The sequence below is a fragment of the Prionailurus bengalensis genome, chromosome C1, assembly GCF_016509475.1.
Source record: "Prionailurus bengalensis isolate Pbe53 chromosome C1, Fcat_Pben_1.1_paternal_pri, whole genome shotgun sequence".
NCBI classification, from domain to species: Eukaryota; Metazoa; Chordata; class Mammalia; order Carnivora; family Felidae; genus Prionailurus; species Prionailurus bengalensis.
In genome coordinates, this window is record NC_057345.1 from 152,508,828 (window position 1) to 152,527,570 (window position 18,743).

Genomic DNA, 18,743 nt, shown 5'->3' on the forward strand with positions numbered 1-18,743 from the left:
GCACATGGGTATCGAGGGTAAGATGGGGTCCAAGGCGTGTACCCAGGGGGCAGATGACATCTTTGGCTGTTACTTAACTTCTTTCATTAAGGGCTGGAATAAAAGGAATATAAAACAAAACAAAACACAAAAACCAAAAACCTCCACTCCCTATTATTGGCCAAACTGGTTTTTCAAGAATGTCTTTTTATAATCCAGGAATTATTCAAGGAAGAGACTTGCCTGTAGATAAAATCATGTTGGCCAGGAAATTTCTGAACAGGCTGTGTCCCCAGCTCCAATGTGTATTACTTTCTTCTCTGGGCCAATGACAAATGACAAGTGACGAACCAGCTGTCATGTGCTTCTACTACCTACGTGAGGTGTTTTACAGAGCTTCCAGGAATTTCAGATAAGAGGGAGAAGGGCAAATGTCTGTGTGTGCGTGCGTGTATTCTATTGAAAACTCCAGGATCCTGTGTGAAATTTTTAAAATCTTTCCTTCTTTTCCCCTTTCATTTACATTTAAGACTTTTTTTTTTTTTTGAGAGAGAGAAAGAAAAGCCTCCATAAAAAAACCATACCAGAAGAATACTTTGGTAAACATAACTTAACATTGAAGTGACCACAGCTAGGTAATGGCTGGGGTTAGTGGTACCTGGTTATTTATTTATTTATTTATTTATCCATTCATTTATTTTCAAACATGCTATATGTTAGATCCCCAGAACTGATTCATCTTGCAGCTGGAAGTTAGTACCCATTTTCCGACCCTGGTCAATTCCCACATTTCTTTCCCACGAAGACAATTTAGCAAGGTTCCAGGGCTCCTGGTTCCCTTGTTGAGGATAAATACACTGACTAGGTACACCTTGAGGTGAACTTACTGTGTGTTGCTTTTGAAGAGTCAGGAAATGCTCCAGAGTTTCTTGTATAGTGGGTAATGCAACTTTTACTGATATAGAGCTCCTAAAAATTGGCATCAGGAAGAATTTTACAGAAAGCCTGAGCCCATGACTGTTACTCAGCCATTATTTTGCTCCCTCAGAGAGTGCTTCAAACACACAGACTGCATGACTGAGCTTGTTAGTCAGCACATTTTGCCTTATGCTACTTTTTCTCCTGTTCAGAATGAAACAAATACATTTTAGGGATCAAAAAGTACTTTATGCAGGGCTGAACACTTGAAAATTAAATTTATAGGTGGTGTATTTTGAACCACAATAACAAATCAACTCAGATAAACTATAATGCTAGTAAAAATAATTGCCATCACCTGGCTGATAGTTAATTTGGAGAGAATTCACATATATTCCTTTATAAAATTTTATTTTTGGTTATTTAAAAATTTGAAATTGTTTTAAGATCATTTTCATCCATACTGCAGACACTGTGCTTCTTGAGGTGCAATTTTATTCACTCCCTGAGTTTTATCCATGATGATGATCAAATCCATCTAGGTGAAAAATGTCATTGAGCAATTTGGGCATTTAATGCCCAGTATGCTCACATTTGCATATAGACGCTCACTCTCTTTTCTATTTATAAGATAAGGAGAGAAATAGGAGCCGAAAGTGGCACCAAATTAATCTTGCCTTCAGACAGGTGTCTGATAGAAACCCCATTCTCTAGATCTCTCTATAAGTCTTCATCACAAACCATTGATTTAGTATTGCAACATATCCTAGATGGTGTTCTCTTTTTTGTATCATTGTATAATATTATGGCTGTATTCCAGGCCTATATCTTAAAATTTGTAATTTGTGAAATATTCCAGGACTTCCAACAATTTAGATAATGTCTTTTTCTCAACTCTATTGTCATATTTTCACTCATTGGGTACTTTTATTGCACACAGGGGTACAGAGAAGAGATTAGAGAAAGTTGAGCTCTGATATATAGTTAAGTTGTGTTTTAAACCCTTAATGCCTTTCAACTCTATTTCTGTCATCCTTCTATGTGGTGAATGTCTATAGCTGACTCTCTACGGAGTTGTTTAAAAAAAATCAGGCAAAAACATGGATGATCTATCACATTAGAGGAGACAAACACTGTTAAATATGCTTTGATTGTCCTTGTAACCAGTTTCAATAAACTCCACTGAACTGGCTACACCAATAAGCACGAGGTCTCAACCATGACAGTACTTCATCCTAGGGGCATTTGTTGGGGACATTTTTGTCTGTCACAATGATGAGAGATGGCTCAATTGAAAAATTGTCCCATATGTCCAGTGGGCATTCCTGTAGGTGAAAGCCTGTTTACAACGATCTGAGCCTTGAACCTGTTTCACATATAAAGAGTACAATGTACTTTTAACATGATTTTAATATGTGTTGAACTTTGTAGAGCTACAACTACCATGTAAAGGAAAGAGTTTTACATTGTTTGGTTCAGAACTTTACCAAAAGTTGTTCACCATTTTGAAAAATTGTATCACTTGGAGTTACTCTACTTGTGGCATTTGAATTGCCAATACAAAATTTCAGACTTCACCCTATAAGGTTATAGTCTGTGTTTGCAGGTCACGAACAAATATGTAAACAAAGAGATTTGAGTATTTTTTTTGACAGTGTTGGAACTGGATATTAAATTTGCAGAGAATTACAGGAATCACACTGAAGATCATTAATAAAATTTCTTTCAAAAATATTTCATATGATTGTTCTCTATGTATGTAAAATGATACATGATGTAATGAAAAGAAACTATGTAGTAAGAACTAAACACTAACTGATTTGTCTTGAGATTGCCTGTTGGTTTCCAATCTCAGGTTAGTAACTCTTTAGAGATCTGCCACAACTTCATCATAATGTCTTGATTGCCATTTCTTGTTCCAATCCATTTTTTAGTCCCATTGTTTAGGAAAGCATATGGTCTGCAAGGCCTTTTTACAATATTGGATAAAGAATATATGTTCTGACATTTGGTGGGATTTCTTTCTTAAACAGTGCAATTCATTAATATTGATGTTATCACATATGAAATCATGTTGACATTACACTGAGTTGTTAAGGGCCAGCTTACTGGTGAGAACATCATCCTTTTTCATTTTCTCCCCACTTTATCTTGGGATATTTTTCATAATTCAATTTTGGTTATTTCCTGTTTCTAAAATTCATATATAAATAATTCTGGTCTGTTATTGTTTATTCCAATACTGCTTTTTATTTTGTTATCCACTCATATTCCTGCTCTATCATTTTCTCTAGTACTTATCTGGATGATTTTCTCATGTCTTTAATGCTCTTAAAGCCATTTTCTAAAAATGTCTGCTCATTGCATTATGTCTTCTAGTGTAGTTAGTTATATTTGAGCATTAATACATTGAGAAATGTATCATTTTATTATAAACTGCTTTCCTTGTATTCCTCCTTTACATTACAGTTAAAGAATCATGTTGATCTTTTAGAAATAGGTTAACTTATTTCTAAATGTTGTTACAGAATAGTAAAATGAGTATAAAAAATATTGTTGCAAAACAAGGGGACATTGGGTCTGACAGGGCTGAGAAACCACTGGTCAATATATGTCATATGCAGATTTGCTCTCAGAATATTATAACTTCATTGAGTCCATATTTTAGCTTCTCGTATTTACTGGTGGATAACCCTTCAAACTGTTATTCTATTCTGCTTTTTTTTTTTTTGTAACTTCTTAATAATAGAGATTTAATCTAGGATTTCTTTTAAATCTATATATTTAAAGAATTCAGCAGAACCTAAAATGTTACTTAAAATACTTCATGCATGCTACTTAGATAAGACATTTACAATCTATTTCATCCCATAAACAAAGATCATTATGCTTTTTCCGCTGATTTTGAAGCAGATATTTATTTGCAGAAGTCTGAGTCTGCAAGCCAATGTGCATTAGCTTAGGTTCCTCTAAAACCTATCTAAATTCTAGTGAAAAAATTTCCCAAGATTTTAATTATGGTAAGTATTCACAGTATTCTCGTTTTCACTAATCATTGACCTAAGCAGATAGAATATGAGGCCAAAAGGGAATAAGCATCAAGGACTAGAAATCAGAACACAGGGTTTCCTACCTCCTAGGTCTATATTCAGAGAGGCCTTGGTTGAGGATTTAAAGGTGAAAGGCAGCCTCCCTGAGAGTGATCATGAACAGATGGGATTTAGGATTCTAATGAAAGAAAGGAGGATAACCTGAAAAACAAAGTAAATGAATTTAAATAAAATAAATGGGCAGAAATAAGGGGAAATAATAGCTTCAATAGAAAGGAATGTAAAACTCAAAGGTGTGTAAGGAGGAATTGATGTTCTTTAGAGAAACATTTGCAAAATGGATGACCATTCATTTAAACGTTTCTGTATTCTAGGAGACGAAAAACAGGTGACCAAGTAGACTAAACCAACATCTGGATAAAGCTCTAATATATTACAACTGTCTGATTAAATATAAAGTAGGCCATGTTCCAGTTACAAAGAAATATCCTGAATTTAGAGATCAAGCCAGAGGCTAAAGCAACAACTGGGAAGAATTTTAGATTAAAGATGTTTAAAATTTTTATGATAAGGTTATTTGAATTTATCATGAGTTACAAGATGCTAAAAGAGAATATATTCTCTTTTAGAAGTGCTGGAAATATAGCCAAGGACATCTGATAATTTTTAAAAAATGCTGTTTTCTTTTTTAAAGATCATTGCTCTTGAGGATAAAATGGGACACAAGAAAAGGAGAGAAAAAAAAAAACTTAAGGTTATCACATCATCAGGTCTTTACACAATATTTCTTAGGGCACTGAGTTTATTTGGCTAAAGTTTAATAAAATGTAAATTGCTGAAGTGACTTAACGTTAGAAAAAAAGCAAATGCGGTGTTTAGTAATTGGATTTTGTAAAAGAACACTGGCAGCCAGTTTAAAACTTAGATAGATAAGAAGTAATCATATTATTTGTAGTCCATAATCATATTACTTCTTTGGGTGTGTAATATATAATTTTCAGAAGAAAACTATCACCATTGAAAATCAGTATGCAAATTCTTATAAGATCACAAAAACTTGGCCAGTGTAGCTTATAAGAAACAAGCTGTATCAGATCAGTTGATTTCCTTTGTGAGTCTGATAGGTTTTGTGGCTTGGGGAGGTGAAAGCTGTGATCAGTCTTGCAGATAGTTTTGTTTCTGACTCATATGCCAGATTCACACACAAGATGGAAACTGAACACACTATTGTCAGTGGGATGCAGAGTTCCTTGGAATAATAAGCAGCTGGAAGCAATAAAGGGGTAAAGCTATATTAAGGACCTATTTACTAAGTGGGGTAGGGGTGGGTTAATTTTTTTTTTTTTTTTTTTTTTTAATTTTTTTTAATTTTTTTTTTTTTCAACGTTTATTCACCTGTGGGACAGAGAGAGACAGAGCATGAACGGGGGAGGGGCAGAGAGAGAGGGAGACACAGAATCGGAAACAGGCTCCAGGCTCTGAGCCATCAGCCCAGAGCCCGACGCGGGGCGCGAACCCACGGACCGCGAGATCGTGACCTGGCCGAAGTCGGACGCCTAACCGACTACGCCACCCAGGCGCCCCGGGTGGGTTAATTTTTATGGATGACTTGGAGAGCAGTATAGGCAGAGAAACCACCACTAAATCTGAGGTGAAGATCAGTTGATGAGTGATTGAGACAGGATTAGGTTCACCTCTCACAACATTAAAGAGATTGTTAACAGCATTTAACGTACATGCACACATAGAAGCAGCAAATGCAATTTATTTGAATTAACTTTTCCAATCCTTGATAATGGGTTACACTTAGATCTCTGAAGTCTTATTTCAAAGATTCATAAATTTCGAGGAAATGTATTGAAGGGAAACAAATTTAATCCTAAGTAAGAAGGTTAAATGGAAATGATTCTGTTTTAGAAGAAAAGACTGAGTACCAATTGCTGTTCTTATAGTATGATATTATATCAAGATTAGACGTAACCAGCTGGAATCTCTGGCCACTCAGGATAGATAAAGGGGGGAAGAAAATTGCATTTCAGCAAGAAGGATTTAGGTTAGCTCTTGGCGTAACAGGCAGTAAAATAGATTTCCCAAGAAAGTTAGAGAATGGGATCCCCCCAAGATAAAGATTCCTCTACCATTTGTGTCAGAAATTTTGCCAACCACCTCGCCTGAGGGGAATAAACCAGATGCTCTTGAGGTCCTTCCAAATGCCTGCCGAAATGATTTATTTTATTCGGTCAAGAAATTATTTTTGGGTGACTTTGATATTTAAGAACTGTAATTATTATTTGTACAAAAAGAAGTATAGAAATTTGTCTTTTATTTTTTAATTTTTATTTAAGTGTGGTTTAGAAACAAAACCAAAAAATTTTAAAAGCGCACTTAATGTATTATTCTATATCTACTTAGCATGTTAATTTTTCAGCGAAAATCTTAAAGAGCCAGATACTTAAGTATTTTTTGATAGTTTCAACGTTTTTATTTTATTTTTTTTATTTTTGGGACAGAGAGAGACAGAGCATGAACGGGGGAGGGGCAGAGAGAGAGGGAGACACAGAATTGGAAACAGGCTCCAGGCTCTGAGCCATCATCAGCCCAGAGCCCGACGCGGGGCTCGAACTCCCAGACCGCGAGATCGTGACCTGGCTGAAGTCGGACGCTTAACCGACTGCGCCACCCAGGCGCCCCTTTTTTGATAGTTTCAAAACCAGAGTCTGAACAAATAATGAAGACTTTGGAGGGTACATTTACATTAATTTTTAAATTAAATTTGCGCATTTTTAAATCTAATTTGGGAGTTTGACTTCATAAATATTAATATGGGAAAACTTCCTACAATGGTTTAGAGTTTCCTAATTCCAAATTCTGACTTTGATGATTCATTTTTATTTAAAGACTACTGCTATTAAAAAATTGAGGGTCAAGGAAAAAGGGTTGGAGATTAAATGGATTTATGAGAGAAAAATAAAAAAAATGTGGTTTGAATGACAGCTGTGTGAACTACTAGTTTTAAGATAAGCAAGCTCAATTTTTATTTATTGAGACAAATCAGATTCATTTTTCACTGCATTTAAAAGATCATTGGAAAATTAGTGTCTAATAATTAATTGCTAATTATTAAATGCTAAAGCCAATCATATTTCATACAAGCAAGTTAGCAAGGGGTGTCTGTATTCTGTTTCTTGACATTATATCCTGAATTATACTCAAATCACCATCACAACTGACACTAATTTGTTCTTTTAGAAACCACAGTAGACAGGCCGAGGATAGAATAATCATGTGGATGAAATACCATCCCGGTATTGGAGGTCACCTGCATAGACCCTTTTTGAAGTGCTCACAAAATAAAATTGGGATGGGAGAAGCTGCCACAATTTCCCTTATTTTCAAATCACCCTGGATTGATGACCAGAAAACAGCTTTAGTGTCTAGTGCTATTAATTCATAAGCATCACCAGCTCTGACTTAATTAGGGAAGCAATTGAGAAATCAATATACAGAACTTCATAGTGATCAGAGTAGCAGTGACATACAGAAGAGGCCAAAACAGTGAATTTTAAATAATGATGGTTACCGGTGGAGACGTGTCCATGCAACATACATGCATCAAATGAGTCATTGTCACCATATGCACACTCACAGCGGCATGCATGGCCTATGTTAAAAGGCTAAGTCCAAATGTTTTCAATTTGATGAGAATAATATGATTACTATATTTTGTGATTCCTCGTACCTACTATGATATAGTAGAAAAAACAGAGGTGATTTTCAAATTTGTAGTCAAATCGACTTTTCCAGAGGTACTGCCCACTTAAACATTAACCTACAGTACCTATAGGTCATGCCAGTGATTTCAGACTAATATAGGACACAATTAAAAATGACTGAAATGTAATATAGAAAAATAGAAAATGACCATCATGCATGTACAGTTTACTACTACAGTAAGCTTAAAACCATACCCCCTGCCATCCAGGAACGTGAAACTAGTTTTAAGGAAACAAAAGAGGAACAAGTGAAGAGATACTGTCATGTAGCACTTTGATTACTTTATTTAATCTTGCACTCAAAACCTTTTTGGGGCTGAAACAGGCTGATGTGCCTCTTTCATACCGGAATGTATTTAGCTTAATATTTGTTTCTTTCCAAATGGTTTAAATATTTAGAAGCGTTCATTGTCAACCTAGGCTTATACTTGCAAGAAAAAGGAGTTCAGAATCATTTTGGTGCCACAGCTGAGAAAGTAACAATGTCTCCAACAAAATCAAGCCACGATATCTCCACCAGGCACCTGGACCAGCTAAGGGCAGCATGATGTTGCATTGAACAGGGCATACAGCAGGCAAGTGAACATGCCAAGTAAAGGGGCTCTTTGAGCATCAGGTGATGAAATTTGAGTTCGTACATTACCTTTGACATTGCGACCATTGTCTGTTTTGAGCACATAAGGGTAAAAAAAAGAAAGAAATATAAAAAGAAGACTAAAATTATGTTATATACACTGAATTACAATCACACTAAACAGGATGTGATGATTGAAAATTGTATCTTTGAAATTAGCATTTTGTATTATTCAACCAAGTAAAATGCATATACCAAAAATAATATCTGCCATCATAAGCATGCACGTTCAAGTATGTGAATCATTTATCTCATTTATTTTAACTGGATTCCAAGATGGGTATCTTTTATAATTTACGACACTTTGGAGAAGGCATCTCCAGCTGTCTGCAGTTGTGATAAAAACTTTCAGTCTTGTCAGAAGCCAATTTTAGTGTCCCTTCAACCGTCATTTACAAGAAAGACTGCACAACATTTGGTATGTTAAGTAATTGTTTTTTTCATATGGTTTAACCTAGAAAATTAAGACAACAGCTTACCTTAATAAACCAACTTGTGTCACTAATCAGAATTCTATTAACTGCCACTCCCACAAATGTTCTTCGATGCATATTTTGAAAACACCAAATAGTGCTCAAAGAATCATTCTTAGGCAAAAATAATTGTAAGAAATCAGTGAAAGATTTGACTTTTAAAAGTAATGTGAGATTTTTAAGTCTATGTTGTCACAATGCACTCAATATAATACCTAAAATATTTAAGAAATTCATTTATATTAAGATGGGCTGTTTTCAAATCTCAGAACAAAGTTTTTTCAGATTTATTTTGAGATTAGCAACCTGACCCTTAGATGCATATTTGCTAGTAACAAAATCTGCATTACTAGTTTTGAAACAAACAAGCTTAAAAGAAATGAAGTCATGTCAAAACCATACAAATATATCCAAGATTTGAAAAATCTGTTCAACATTTGTTGACATGTACAATAATGCTGTGCATATTTAAAATCTTGGGATATATCATAATTGTTCCAAAGTCTACAAGTGAAGCAATTTCAATAATGTGGTATATTGAACTGCTAGTGTAGACACTGGCTCACATAGAGATATGCAAAACTGTGACCTTACATGACAACTCTGCCTTTTTTGAGGGACCATAAAAAAGCAAATATGGATAGTGAAGAGACCTTGATTACATAGAATTAACTATCTCCATCAGAAGCGGGGCCCCCAAATCATTAGTAAAGTAACAACTACTTATAAGTAGTTAAAAATTATAACAAACCTCGAAATTATAAAGATTTGCAAATTCCCAAAAAACTGACTAGAAGTTATATTATATGGTTAATGCTGCTTTGACATTCTAAGACAGAGCACGCAGTCTGTGCATTGGTGCTAGCTGAGACCTTGTTATTTGTCCGTGACAATATAACTGCAGAAATTAGAGTAAGCATCTAGAATCTTCTAGCAACTTGTCAGAGTAATTCTATGTCGGGTCAATCTAATAATAAAACAGTTAGGGCTTATATTTTCTATGTATTTTTTTTGAAAATTTCATTTTTCTAATAGTGCATTTTTCTTATATATACCAATGTATTGGTCTGTGATGGATTAGAAAAAATCCTGGTCCTTCACCATAAATGGTTTGAGAAGTAGAATTCTAAGGTACTTGGTAATATAGATTAAATAAAAGGATAATGTAAAACATTATGCACTATTATATTTGCAAATTATTTAAAGTTCTATAAAGATAGCCTATAAAGAAGGAAATTTCTCTTCTTAAATGAAGAAGCAATAATCTGAATTCAGAATCTGGTGCATGTGGGACTTAACCTGTTAACCAGTCACATGAATTCATAAAATTAAAATCAGTTTAAAAGAATTGTCATCATCATGTAGCATTGTGCATCAACTATACCCAGAGAAAAAATAAAAACTTTTAAAGTTTTCCATCTTCTTTTGTCAGCAGCTCAGTTTCTGAAATATATCAAATTATGTAGCCATAGGAAGTGTGGTTTCTTCTAGGCTAATCAGTGATTTTGTGGCTAAAAAAACTGTTCTAAAGCTGAAGTATAAAATACCCTCTGAATTTATTCACCGATAACCAGACAACTGTAGCATCTGTAAGCAAGTGGTACTTTTCTGGAAAATAACATAGCTTTGGTGTGGGAAGAAAATCCAGGATGTCCTCACTACTGAGTGTCCATGTATAGAACCTGAATTGAGAAATCCAGAAATGTGAAATCATCATTTCCTATAATTGTATCAGCAACTATGTACGAAATGAAGACTACATAAAATGGAAGCAAATAAGGTGAAATCATGAAATCTGATCTAACCTCCTCAGCACCACTGTCAAATCACAGGTGACATCTATGCCACGCACTGATCATGTGCCATCTAATATGGAAGAATGGTATTAATACTGTAACTCAGGTTCTAGGCAATAAGGCCAATTTCTGAAAAGCCAGTATGATTTCTAAAGATGCTTACACTAACGGGACGAACTAAGCAAAATGTATGTTGGTCATTTGAATCACCCTATTGGATTTATTGCATTTCAGCTATATGATTCATTGCTCAAAGATCAAATTTCAGCAATTTCATTCAGTCAGGAGATATTGAGCATGCAATCACTCCATGGTATGGGGACCTTAGATGACTATTCAGTTTGGAAATTGTCCTTGATTTTATTTGCCTTTTGACCTTCTTTAGACTACAGGTTAAAATGGATGTGCTACTGGCTTTTGTACCATATATAGTTTCTCAAACCCATCTGTGGAAAATCCTTCTGTTTTTGTGATACTGATTTATCTCTTTTTGAATTCTTCCTGGCAATTCTGCCTTCTGAATTCTCTTCTGCCTTCTCATCTTCACTGTGGCCTTTAAATAAAGATCCTCACATGATTCAAGTATTATGGAATATAATCATTTTCTGTTGTGCGTGGTTTTGAAACATAGTTCGGGAGCATGGTCCTCTCAATGTGGCACCAACACTTATTGAGTTCCTGCCATGAGACAGGCGATTGTGTTGGATATTAAGGCTGCCAAGCACACTATGCCCCAGCTCCTGTGATGGGGGAGCTCACAGAAGCATACTTATGGCTTTGTGTATCCCGCAGAAATGACAGACTTCTAATGTGGAATAAAGGTAGAATGTAATAAATGCTATCATAATGTGCAAATGCTGCTTTGCACATTAGGGTGTAAAATCATTGAGTTCCTTTGGTTTGGGAAGGGGAAATGGGCCCTGAGGACTGTGAGTGGCAGGATGAGGAGGAACAAAGTAGAGAACCGATATTCTTGGCAGAACAAACTAATGAAGCAAAACAATGTGTGATGCATGTTTGGGAAAAAGCAATTACCTTTGTGCAGGTTTATACATAGTAGGGGAAGGAGTCCTGCAGAAGCTGGAAGGAAGGAAGGCTTGAAAAAGAACTGTGGCCAGCTGGCAAAGTGCCTAGTACCCTACATTAAGAGTCCAGTGATCAGATGCATGTTTTAAGAAGAAAACTCACAAAAGCAGCAGTGATGATGGGAACGCACAGACATGGATACCACAGAACAATGGGGCGCTCAGGAACCTGAACTGCGGGATTTAGAAAAGTGGGACTGATATATCCATTCAACAGGTACTCTGAATCTCGGAGCCTCGGGGAAAGCTCGTTGAGTCCGCAGACCCGTCCTACCACAGGAAAACACTGAGTGGTGGATTGTGGACTCTGGAGAAAGGTGGTCCTGGGTATGCAAGCCGGCTCTGGAACTCTTTAACCTTGGAAGAGTCATATATTTAGCATATCTAAGCCTCAGTTACCTCATCTTTAAAATGGGGCTTAGGGGCGCCTGGGTGGCGCAGTCGGTTAAGCGTCCGACTTCAGCCAGGTCACGATCTCGCGGTCCGGGAGTTCGAGCCCCGCGTCAGGCTCTGGGCTGATGGCTCAGAGCCTGGAGCCTGTTTCCGATTCTGTGTCTCCCTCTCTCTCTGCCCCTCCCCCGTTCATGCTCTGTCTCTCTCTGTCCCAAAAATAAAATAAACGTTGAAAAAAAAAATTTATAAAATGGGGCTTAGCAATAATTCCTAACTCACAGAGTGGTTGTAAGAATTAAATCACTTCATGTGTGTCAAACATTTTCAATGCCTCAACACATAGAAAATACTCAGTAAAAGTTGGCCATCATCATGTTAATGATGATTTTTTTTGTCGCTGTCTTTTAAAAAAAATATTTATTTATCTTTTTGGGGGGAGAAAGCGCAAGTGGGGGAGGGGTAGAGAAAGGGGGGCAGAGGATCCGAAGCAGGCTCTAAGCTGACAGGCTGACAGCAGTGAGCCCGATGTGGGGCTCGAACTCACAGTGAGATCATGACCTGAGCCGAAGTCCTAAGCTCAACTGACTGAGCCACCCACGTGCCCCTGTCATGGTCTTTTGAGCATTGCTGCTTTCACTACCGGCTAATGTAAGAATGTGAACACAAAGAGGCCAGGGAAAAAGAAACGAATTCTAACTTGTTCTGACTTTGGTTTTCAAGTTTGGTCTTCCAATATTTTCAGGGATTACTTTTTCTCTCTAAACCTTTCCCCTTCTTCCTTCCTACCCCATCCCTACCCAATCAGTTTATAGCTTTCTGATTAGTCGCTACACCACATTTTACACACCTCTTTCTTTGGAAAGATTTGGTTAATAAAAGAGTTCTGTGAAGGCACATCACTCCTGGTCAGAGCTTGACTATTTACTAAATGCAGCAAAATTAATTATGCTTGAGATGATAGTGTCATCACCTAAGCACATCTTATATTAAGTATTAATTAACACTCCATAAAGTTGGCAGATAATGGTTATCATACCATTTCAGAAACACAGAAAAGAAGCCAGAAGAAACCAAATTATTCACTAAGGTTCAAAGAGGAAAATCAGTAACACTTCTGGATATAAAATTCATAATTTGTAATTGCTGTAATTTACTCACATTTCTTCCCCCAAGGCATAGGCATTAATGTCAAAATTAAAAACTATGGAAATTACCTTTCATTACCCATTAATATATGTTTCCGTATTTAAAAAAAAAAACATACCTTCACTGGCATGTCGGTCTCTAAATATGTTCTTGGGGTGGACACTGAATCCTTCTATATCATGAACCGAAGAAGCCCTCCGTATACTACAAATGCTTTCCTTCGATCTGGAATGAGTCAGCTGGGAACTTGACTGCAGCATGTCAGGGTACAGTCGGTCCCATTGCCTTTTGGGAGAGGAATGGTCAAGAGGTCCCGATATATTCACCAAAGGGGAACATTTGCTGGGCTGTATCAAGGCTTTTGTATCATCTGCTTCAGAAGGGCTGCAGCTCTCTTTTGTAGGAGACTTGAAGTGCTTCATGGCTACTGAATCATCGCTGTGTTTAGATGAGTCAATTACTACCACATCCGGGTCTTCTTGTGGTAAGGACTGCTTTCTGTAAGTGAGAACTCTCAGACCAGGGAATTTGAACCCAAAAAGTTTCCCTACAAGTGGAGACAGGAAAAAAGAAACACATTATAAGACAAATATATAGATAGATACAATCCATATACACATCCATATATACATATATATATACTATATATGTACAAGACATATCCCTTAAGAAAAACAAACAAATGAACATCGTTGACTCATATTTAATACCATGTAATAAGATTTATTAATCAATACTGAATTAAGTCAGTCACAGTTGGAATGAGAGATATTGTAGAAAATTTCTGAGACTAATTACCATAAAAGCAGTAAGAAAATAATAAAAGAACGTTTTCATGTTTCTGATGGTTAAACAGATACACTCCACTGACATGAAAGCATTACTTGGATGACATGACTTTCTTTGTTTCAATAAATTAAAGATATTATTACACATTATTGCATATAACATATTGTTAAAAACACTATACATCCATTTTTAAGGGATTTGGGGGAATTTTACGGGAATTTGAAGGGTGGAATACAGTTTGGAAAGGAAAAGAAGGGATGGGACACCATAGGCAAAAGGGAGGGTACTGGAAATATTATAGTGCATATGTGTGGAGTGGAGGACAGGGGGTGATTGTACTGGAAGAAGGAGGGAATGAGGTGGGGATAAGAAGTTGGCCTGACATATCTAGAAGGCTTGTATAAGACAATACTGTGACTCATGTGTGGATTAGAAAAACAGGGTCAGCTGTTTATGAAAACATTCCTCATTCCATTGGAAAATCTTTAAAGGCTTTACATTTCAGATAGAGATGTAAAGATAAGAATTTCTCTTCCTGATATATATTTTTTTGTTTTTCCAAAATATGAGAATATGGCATGAAATGTTATCCTTATCTCAGTGGATGAGGCTTAGAAGGACAACCAAGTATAAACATTCAAAGGTGAGTTTTAAAATTAAAATATTAGCTAAAAAATGCATAAACTCACTGGGAGTAAGAATACAAACCAAAACAAAAGCATGTCATTTTCCACTCTTTAATTTAGCAGTTAATTGGAAAAAACAAACAAACAGATAACATGTAGTGATGGCAAAAAATGCTGGTGAGCATTCTGGCACTTTGCTGGTGGGATTGCAAATTGCTACAAATTATTTCAAAAATCATTGTGCAATATCTATTAAAATGAAAACATACTTTTCATTTGACTCAGGAATCCCAATAATAGGATAGTACAAAGGCACAGAAATAAGACACAGCCTGGATATCCATTAGAAGGAGAATGATTGAATAAATTATGACCTTTTTATACTTTGGAATCTTATAATGCTCTTTAAAAAACATATATATATATATGTATATATATACATATATTTTTATTAGAATTAGAAGTTTATTAAAATAAAAGTGTTAAGTGAAAAAGAGTTTCAGTTTAATGTTTGTGACATTTCATTAAAAATAATAAAAGACTTTATTTGTCTGTAGAAGTTGTATAGCAATAGAGAAAGATGTGGAAGAACACACATCAGACCCGTAATGTTGACTGGCTAAGTGGGTTTGGGAGCAGAAGGTAATGTATTGAATTCTTCTGTATATATTTTTATTGTTTGTTACATCAAGCATGCATGCATTCCTTATAAACTTTTAAAAAACTGATGAGGTAAAACTTTTACTTCTAAAGAATGAAGAGACAAGACATAGCCTCCAAACAATATTGTGTAATTCAAAGCTTGTCTAAGTATTGTCTATGAGAAAACACAGAGTTTCTAATCTCCATTGCTAGTGCAGTGGTCTATGTTCAAATCGCCTGATGGCTTGACAATTACAAATTGCTCTTCTAGTCAATCATTTGGAGTCTTTGGGCTACGATATTATCTACCTTATATTCTTTAAGTGTCATGGGCACCATTATTTTTAATACATTAATTATGAACTTTCCCTCAGTCTAGGATGGTTTTAAAACATGGAAGAACACTTCCAAAACTCATGGATTTTTCTGTATTTTATTTAAATAATTACTCTTAATTACTCTTCCAGTAAATGTCTTACCTATACACATAGTTTCCATTCCATATTTATTTAATCCAATGATTCATAACTACATCTCCAGGCCAGACCTTTTCTCTTAGTTCCAAACCTGCATATCGATTGGCCTCATTGACATCTTCACTTAGAAGTCTTAAAAAGACACCTCAAAATTCCATAGCAAATCCAATCTCGTGATCCATCTGTCCAATTCTAGCCCTTCTTCTCTGATTAACATTTCTCTTTTCCAGTGGACTGTAGGCCTCATGAGGGCAGGAACCCTGTGTATTTTGCTTACCAAATCCTACCTCTGACAGAATGCCTGAGCATGGTAAATGAATTTCTATCATCTATAAACAGATCCTAAACTGACAATGTGCTTCAATTCTGAATGTGGAAAACTAAGATACTTAATTACTCTGGCCAATTTAATTGGATAATCTTAGCCTTCTGGAATTGTATTGACTCATGTTTACCAAAAATGATTGATTGAGTAGAACTCAGTAGCTCATGGAAATGATGAACTCTATACCTTGCCCTTTATACCTGATTGCAACTCTGCTTCTTAATTTTACCTTTTTCAGAGGTTACTAATTGCTACCATTCTGATTTTAGAACATACGACAGAAGTGTTTTCAAATTCTTCATTTTATGTAAACAATTAATTACAGAAAATTTTAGAATTAAGTAGGCTACTTTATTATTTTTTTAATGTTTATTTGTTGTTGAGAGAGATAGAGCATTAGTTGGGGAGGGTCAGAGAGAGAGGAAGACACAGAATCCGAAGCAGGCTCCAGGCTCCGAGCTGTCAGCACAGAGCCCGACACAGGGCTCGAACTCAAGAACTATGAGATCATGACCTGAGCCGAAGTCGGATGCTTAACCGACTGAGCCACCCAGGTGCCCCAAGTAGGCTACTTTATTATTGTAAGCTTTCATTTGTGGGCTAGCAGTTAATAGTGTTAAATACAACTGTAATATAATTTATCTTTCTGGTAAAAAAAAGACACAAAAAACAAAAAACATGACACAATGCACAGACAAAATCCAAATATGGTCCACTTTAAGTTCTGGATTAATAAATTGTAGGTGAGAGTAATCAATCTATGCAAATAAGATTAAATAACAGTGTACCAGAGTAACTGTTTTGCAAGCATTCCTACATAATTTTACCAACAACTCTTATATGCTCAAGTAAATTGCCAAGTTAAAAATCAGTGAACTGCATCAATGTCACTTGATTAGTTTTTAATGCCCATGGAATTGACTTATAAAGCAGTTTACAAATCAATTCTGCAAGCTTATTACAATGCACTGAAGGTCAATGCATACTTTTATTCATTTTTCATCAGTTACATTACCCTCCTCCTTTAAAAACCATTCACTATGTTTCTTAAATTAATGGCCACACAAGGCATTTAGCTTGCTCCTACAGTTTAGTCATATCCAAGGTGGTACAGATGGTCTTTTCTGCATCACTAGGTTAATATGACCATGTTATATTGCATTACAGATTTAGTTGTCTAACCGCAGTTCATCCGGAAAGAATACACATTGAGAATTTTGCTCAGTGCTAGCACTTTTAGGCATGAAATATAAAGCATGGATGAGTATAATCCTGTCATGGTTCTTAACACTGAAAAATACCCTTATAAGTTAAGTCTCCATATTTTACCATATCTGCTTTCTAACTGGACAACTAAAATAGGTACTATGTGGCCTTTCATCTATTAAATGTTTTATAAATCTGAAATACGAATGACAGATTAGGAGCTTTTACACATTTTTTACACATTCTCCCAATAATTGTAAGTTTTAGTAAACTGCTACACAAACCTGATTTCGTTTAAATATACCATTTTCATCTAAGAAGTATCCAACATGCATGAATGAATGACTGCTACAAGGTCTTTCTCAGAACATGTCACTTTTACGAAGCTGTTAAATGTAATTTTGGAAGCTTCATCTTCATGTATCTTGTGTCATATTTAACTGAGAGCTTTTAACTTCTCACCCAAGTAGGTACACAGTTAATCAATTATCTTTCTCTTTAAAAAAGCCTGGAATTATGACTCCAATCGATATACGCAAAGATGTTAAACACTTGGCTCAAGGCCAAACAGGAAATCAGGGTAAAGTCAGAATAAAACAGCAACTTATTTTATTTAATTTCAGTTTTACCCAAGATTTGGTGGTTTCTTGGGCCATAAATATCCACCTGCGTATTTAATGAGAATCATAATTCTCCTCTAAATAAATGTAGATAAATGCATACACACAATTTTATTTACGACCTCTGAAAATGAATAACAAAGTTCCCTTTCCTCAACCAAAACCCTTCTTCTAACCTCCCCTAGGATTGCCTGGGATTAGTTGACTCTTAATATTCCTTTTCGTTCTGAGTTTCTTTGTTTATATATTTATGCTATTCATAGTTCCCACAAATTTATAATGATCACAGCTACATTTCTGCCCTATCTCCTGTGGTAATGGGTAATGGACTTTAGAAAATAGTTGTACTAAACTTTTCCGAATGAAGAAGACCCCGTTAGCCTGAACTGCTCTTTCTCTTTCCTTCTCTCTTATCCTGGGAGTTGGTTCTTATCAACTAGCATTTGGAAGGAAACAGTTTTTCTAATTTAGGAATGAATCTGGGAATATTAGAAATGACATTTCTAGCAGAAAAGCAAATATTTCCAAAAAGTCCTCCACATACTGCTAATCATTGAATTTCCTCACAATTGCCAATTCCCAGTCATTTCCTGGGTTCAGCTTCTCTTCATTGCTGCAAACTCTTAGAACTTCGATTACCTAATAATTTTACCAGGGGTGCCTGGGGGGCTCAGTCAGTTGAGCTGGTGACTCTTGATTTCTGCTCCTGATCCCAGGGTCATGGGGTTGAGCCCCACCTTGGGCTCTGTGCTGAGTATGGAACCTGCTTCATGTTCCCTCTCCTCTTGAATATATATTAAATATGTATTCTT

General features: G+C 35.8%; 1 protein-coding gene across 3 annotated transcripts in view; it reads right to left on the reverse strand.

Moving 5' to 3' along the window:
* Positions 1-18,743, reverse strand: part of KCNH7 (potassium voltage-gated channel subfamily H member 7) — a 484,953-nt gene that overhangs the window by 125,453 nt on the left and 340,757 nt on the right. For 2 of the 3 annotated variants that reach the window (XM_043576909.1, XM_043576907.1), the window contains exons 4-5: positions 13,366-13,794; positions 8,364-8,384 (exon numbers count right to left, since the gene is read on the reverse strand). In XM_043576909.1, the coding sequence (XP_043432844.1) occupies positions 8,364-8,384; positions 13,366-13,794 (450 nt within the window). The remainder of the gene's footprint in view (positions 1-8,363; positions 8,385-13,365; positions 13,795-18,743) is intronic. The other variant, XM_043576908.1, reaches the window with a different exon arrangement.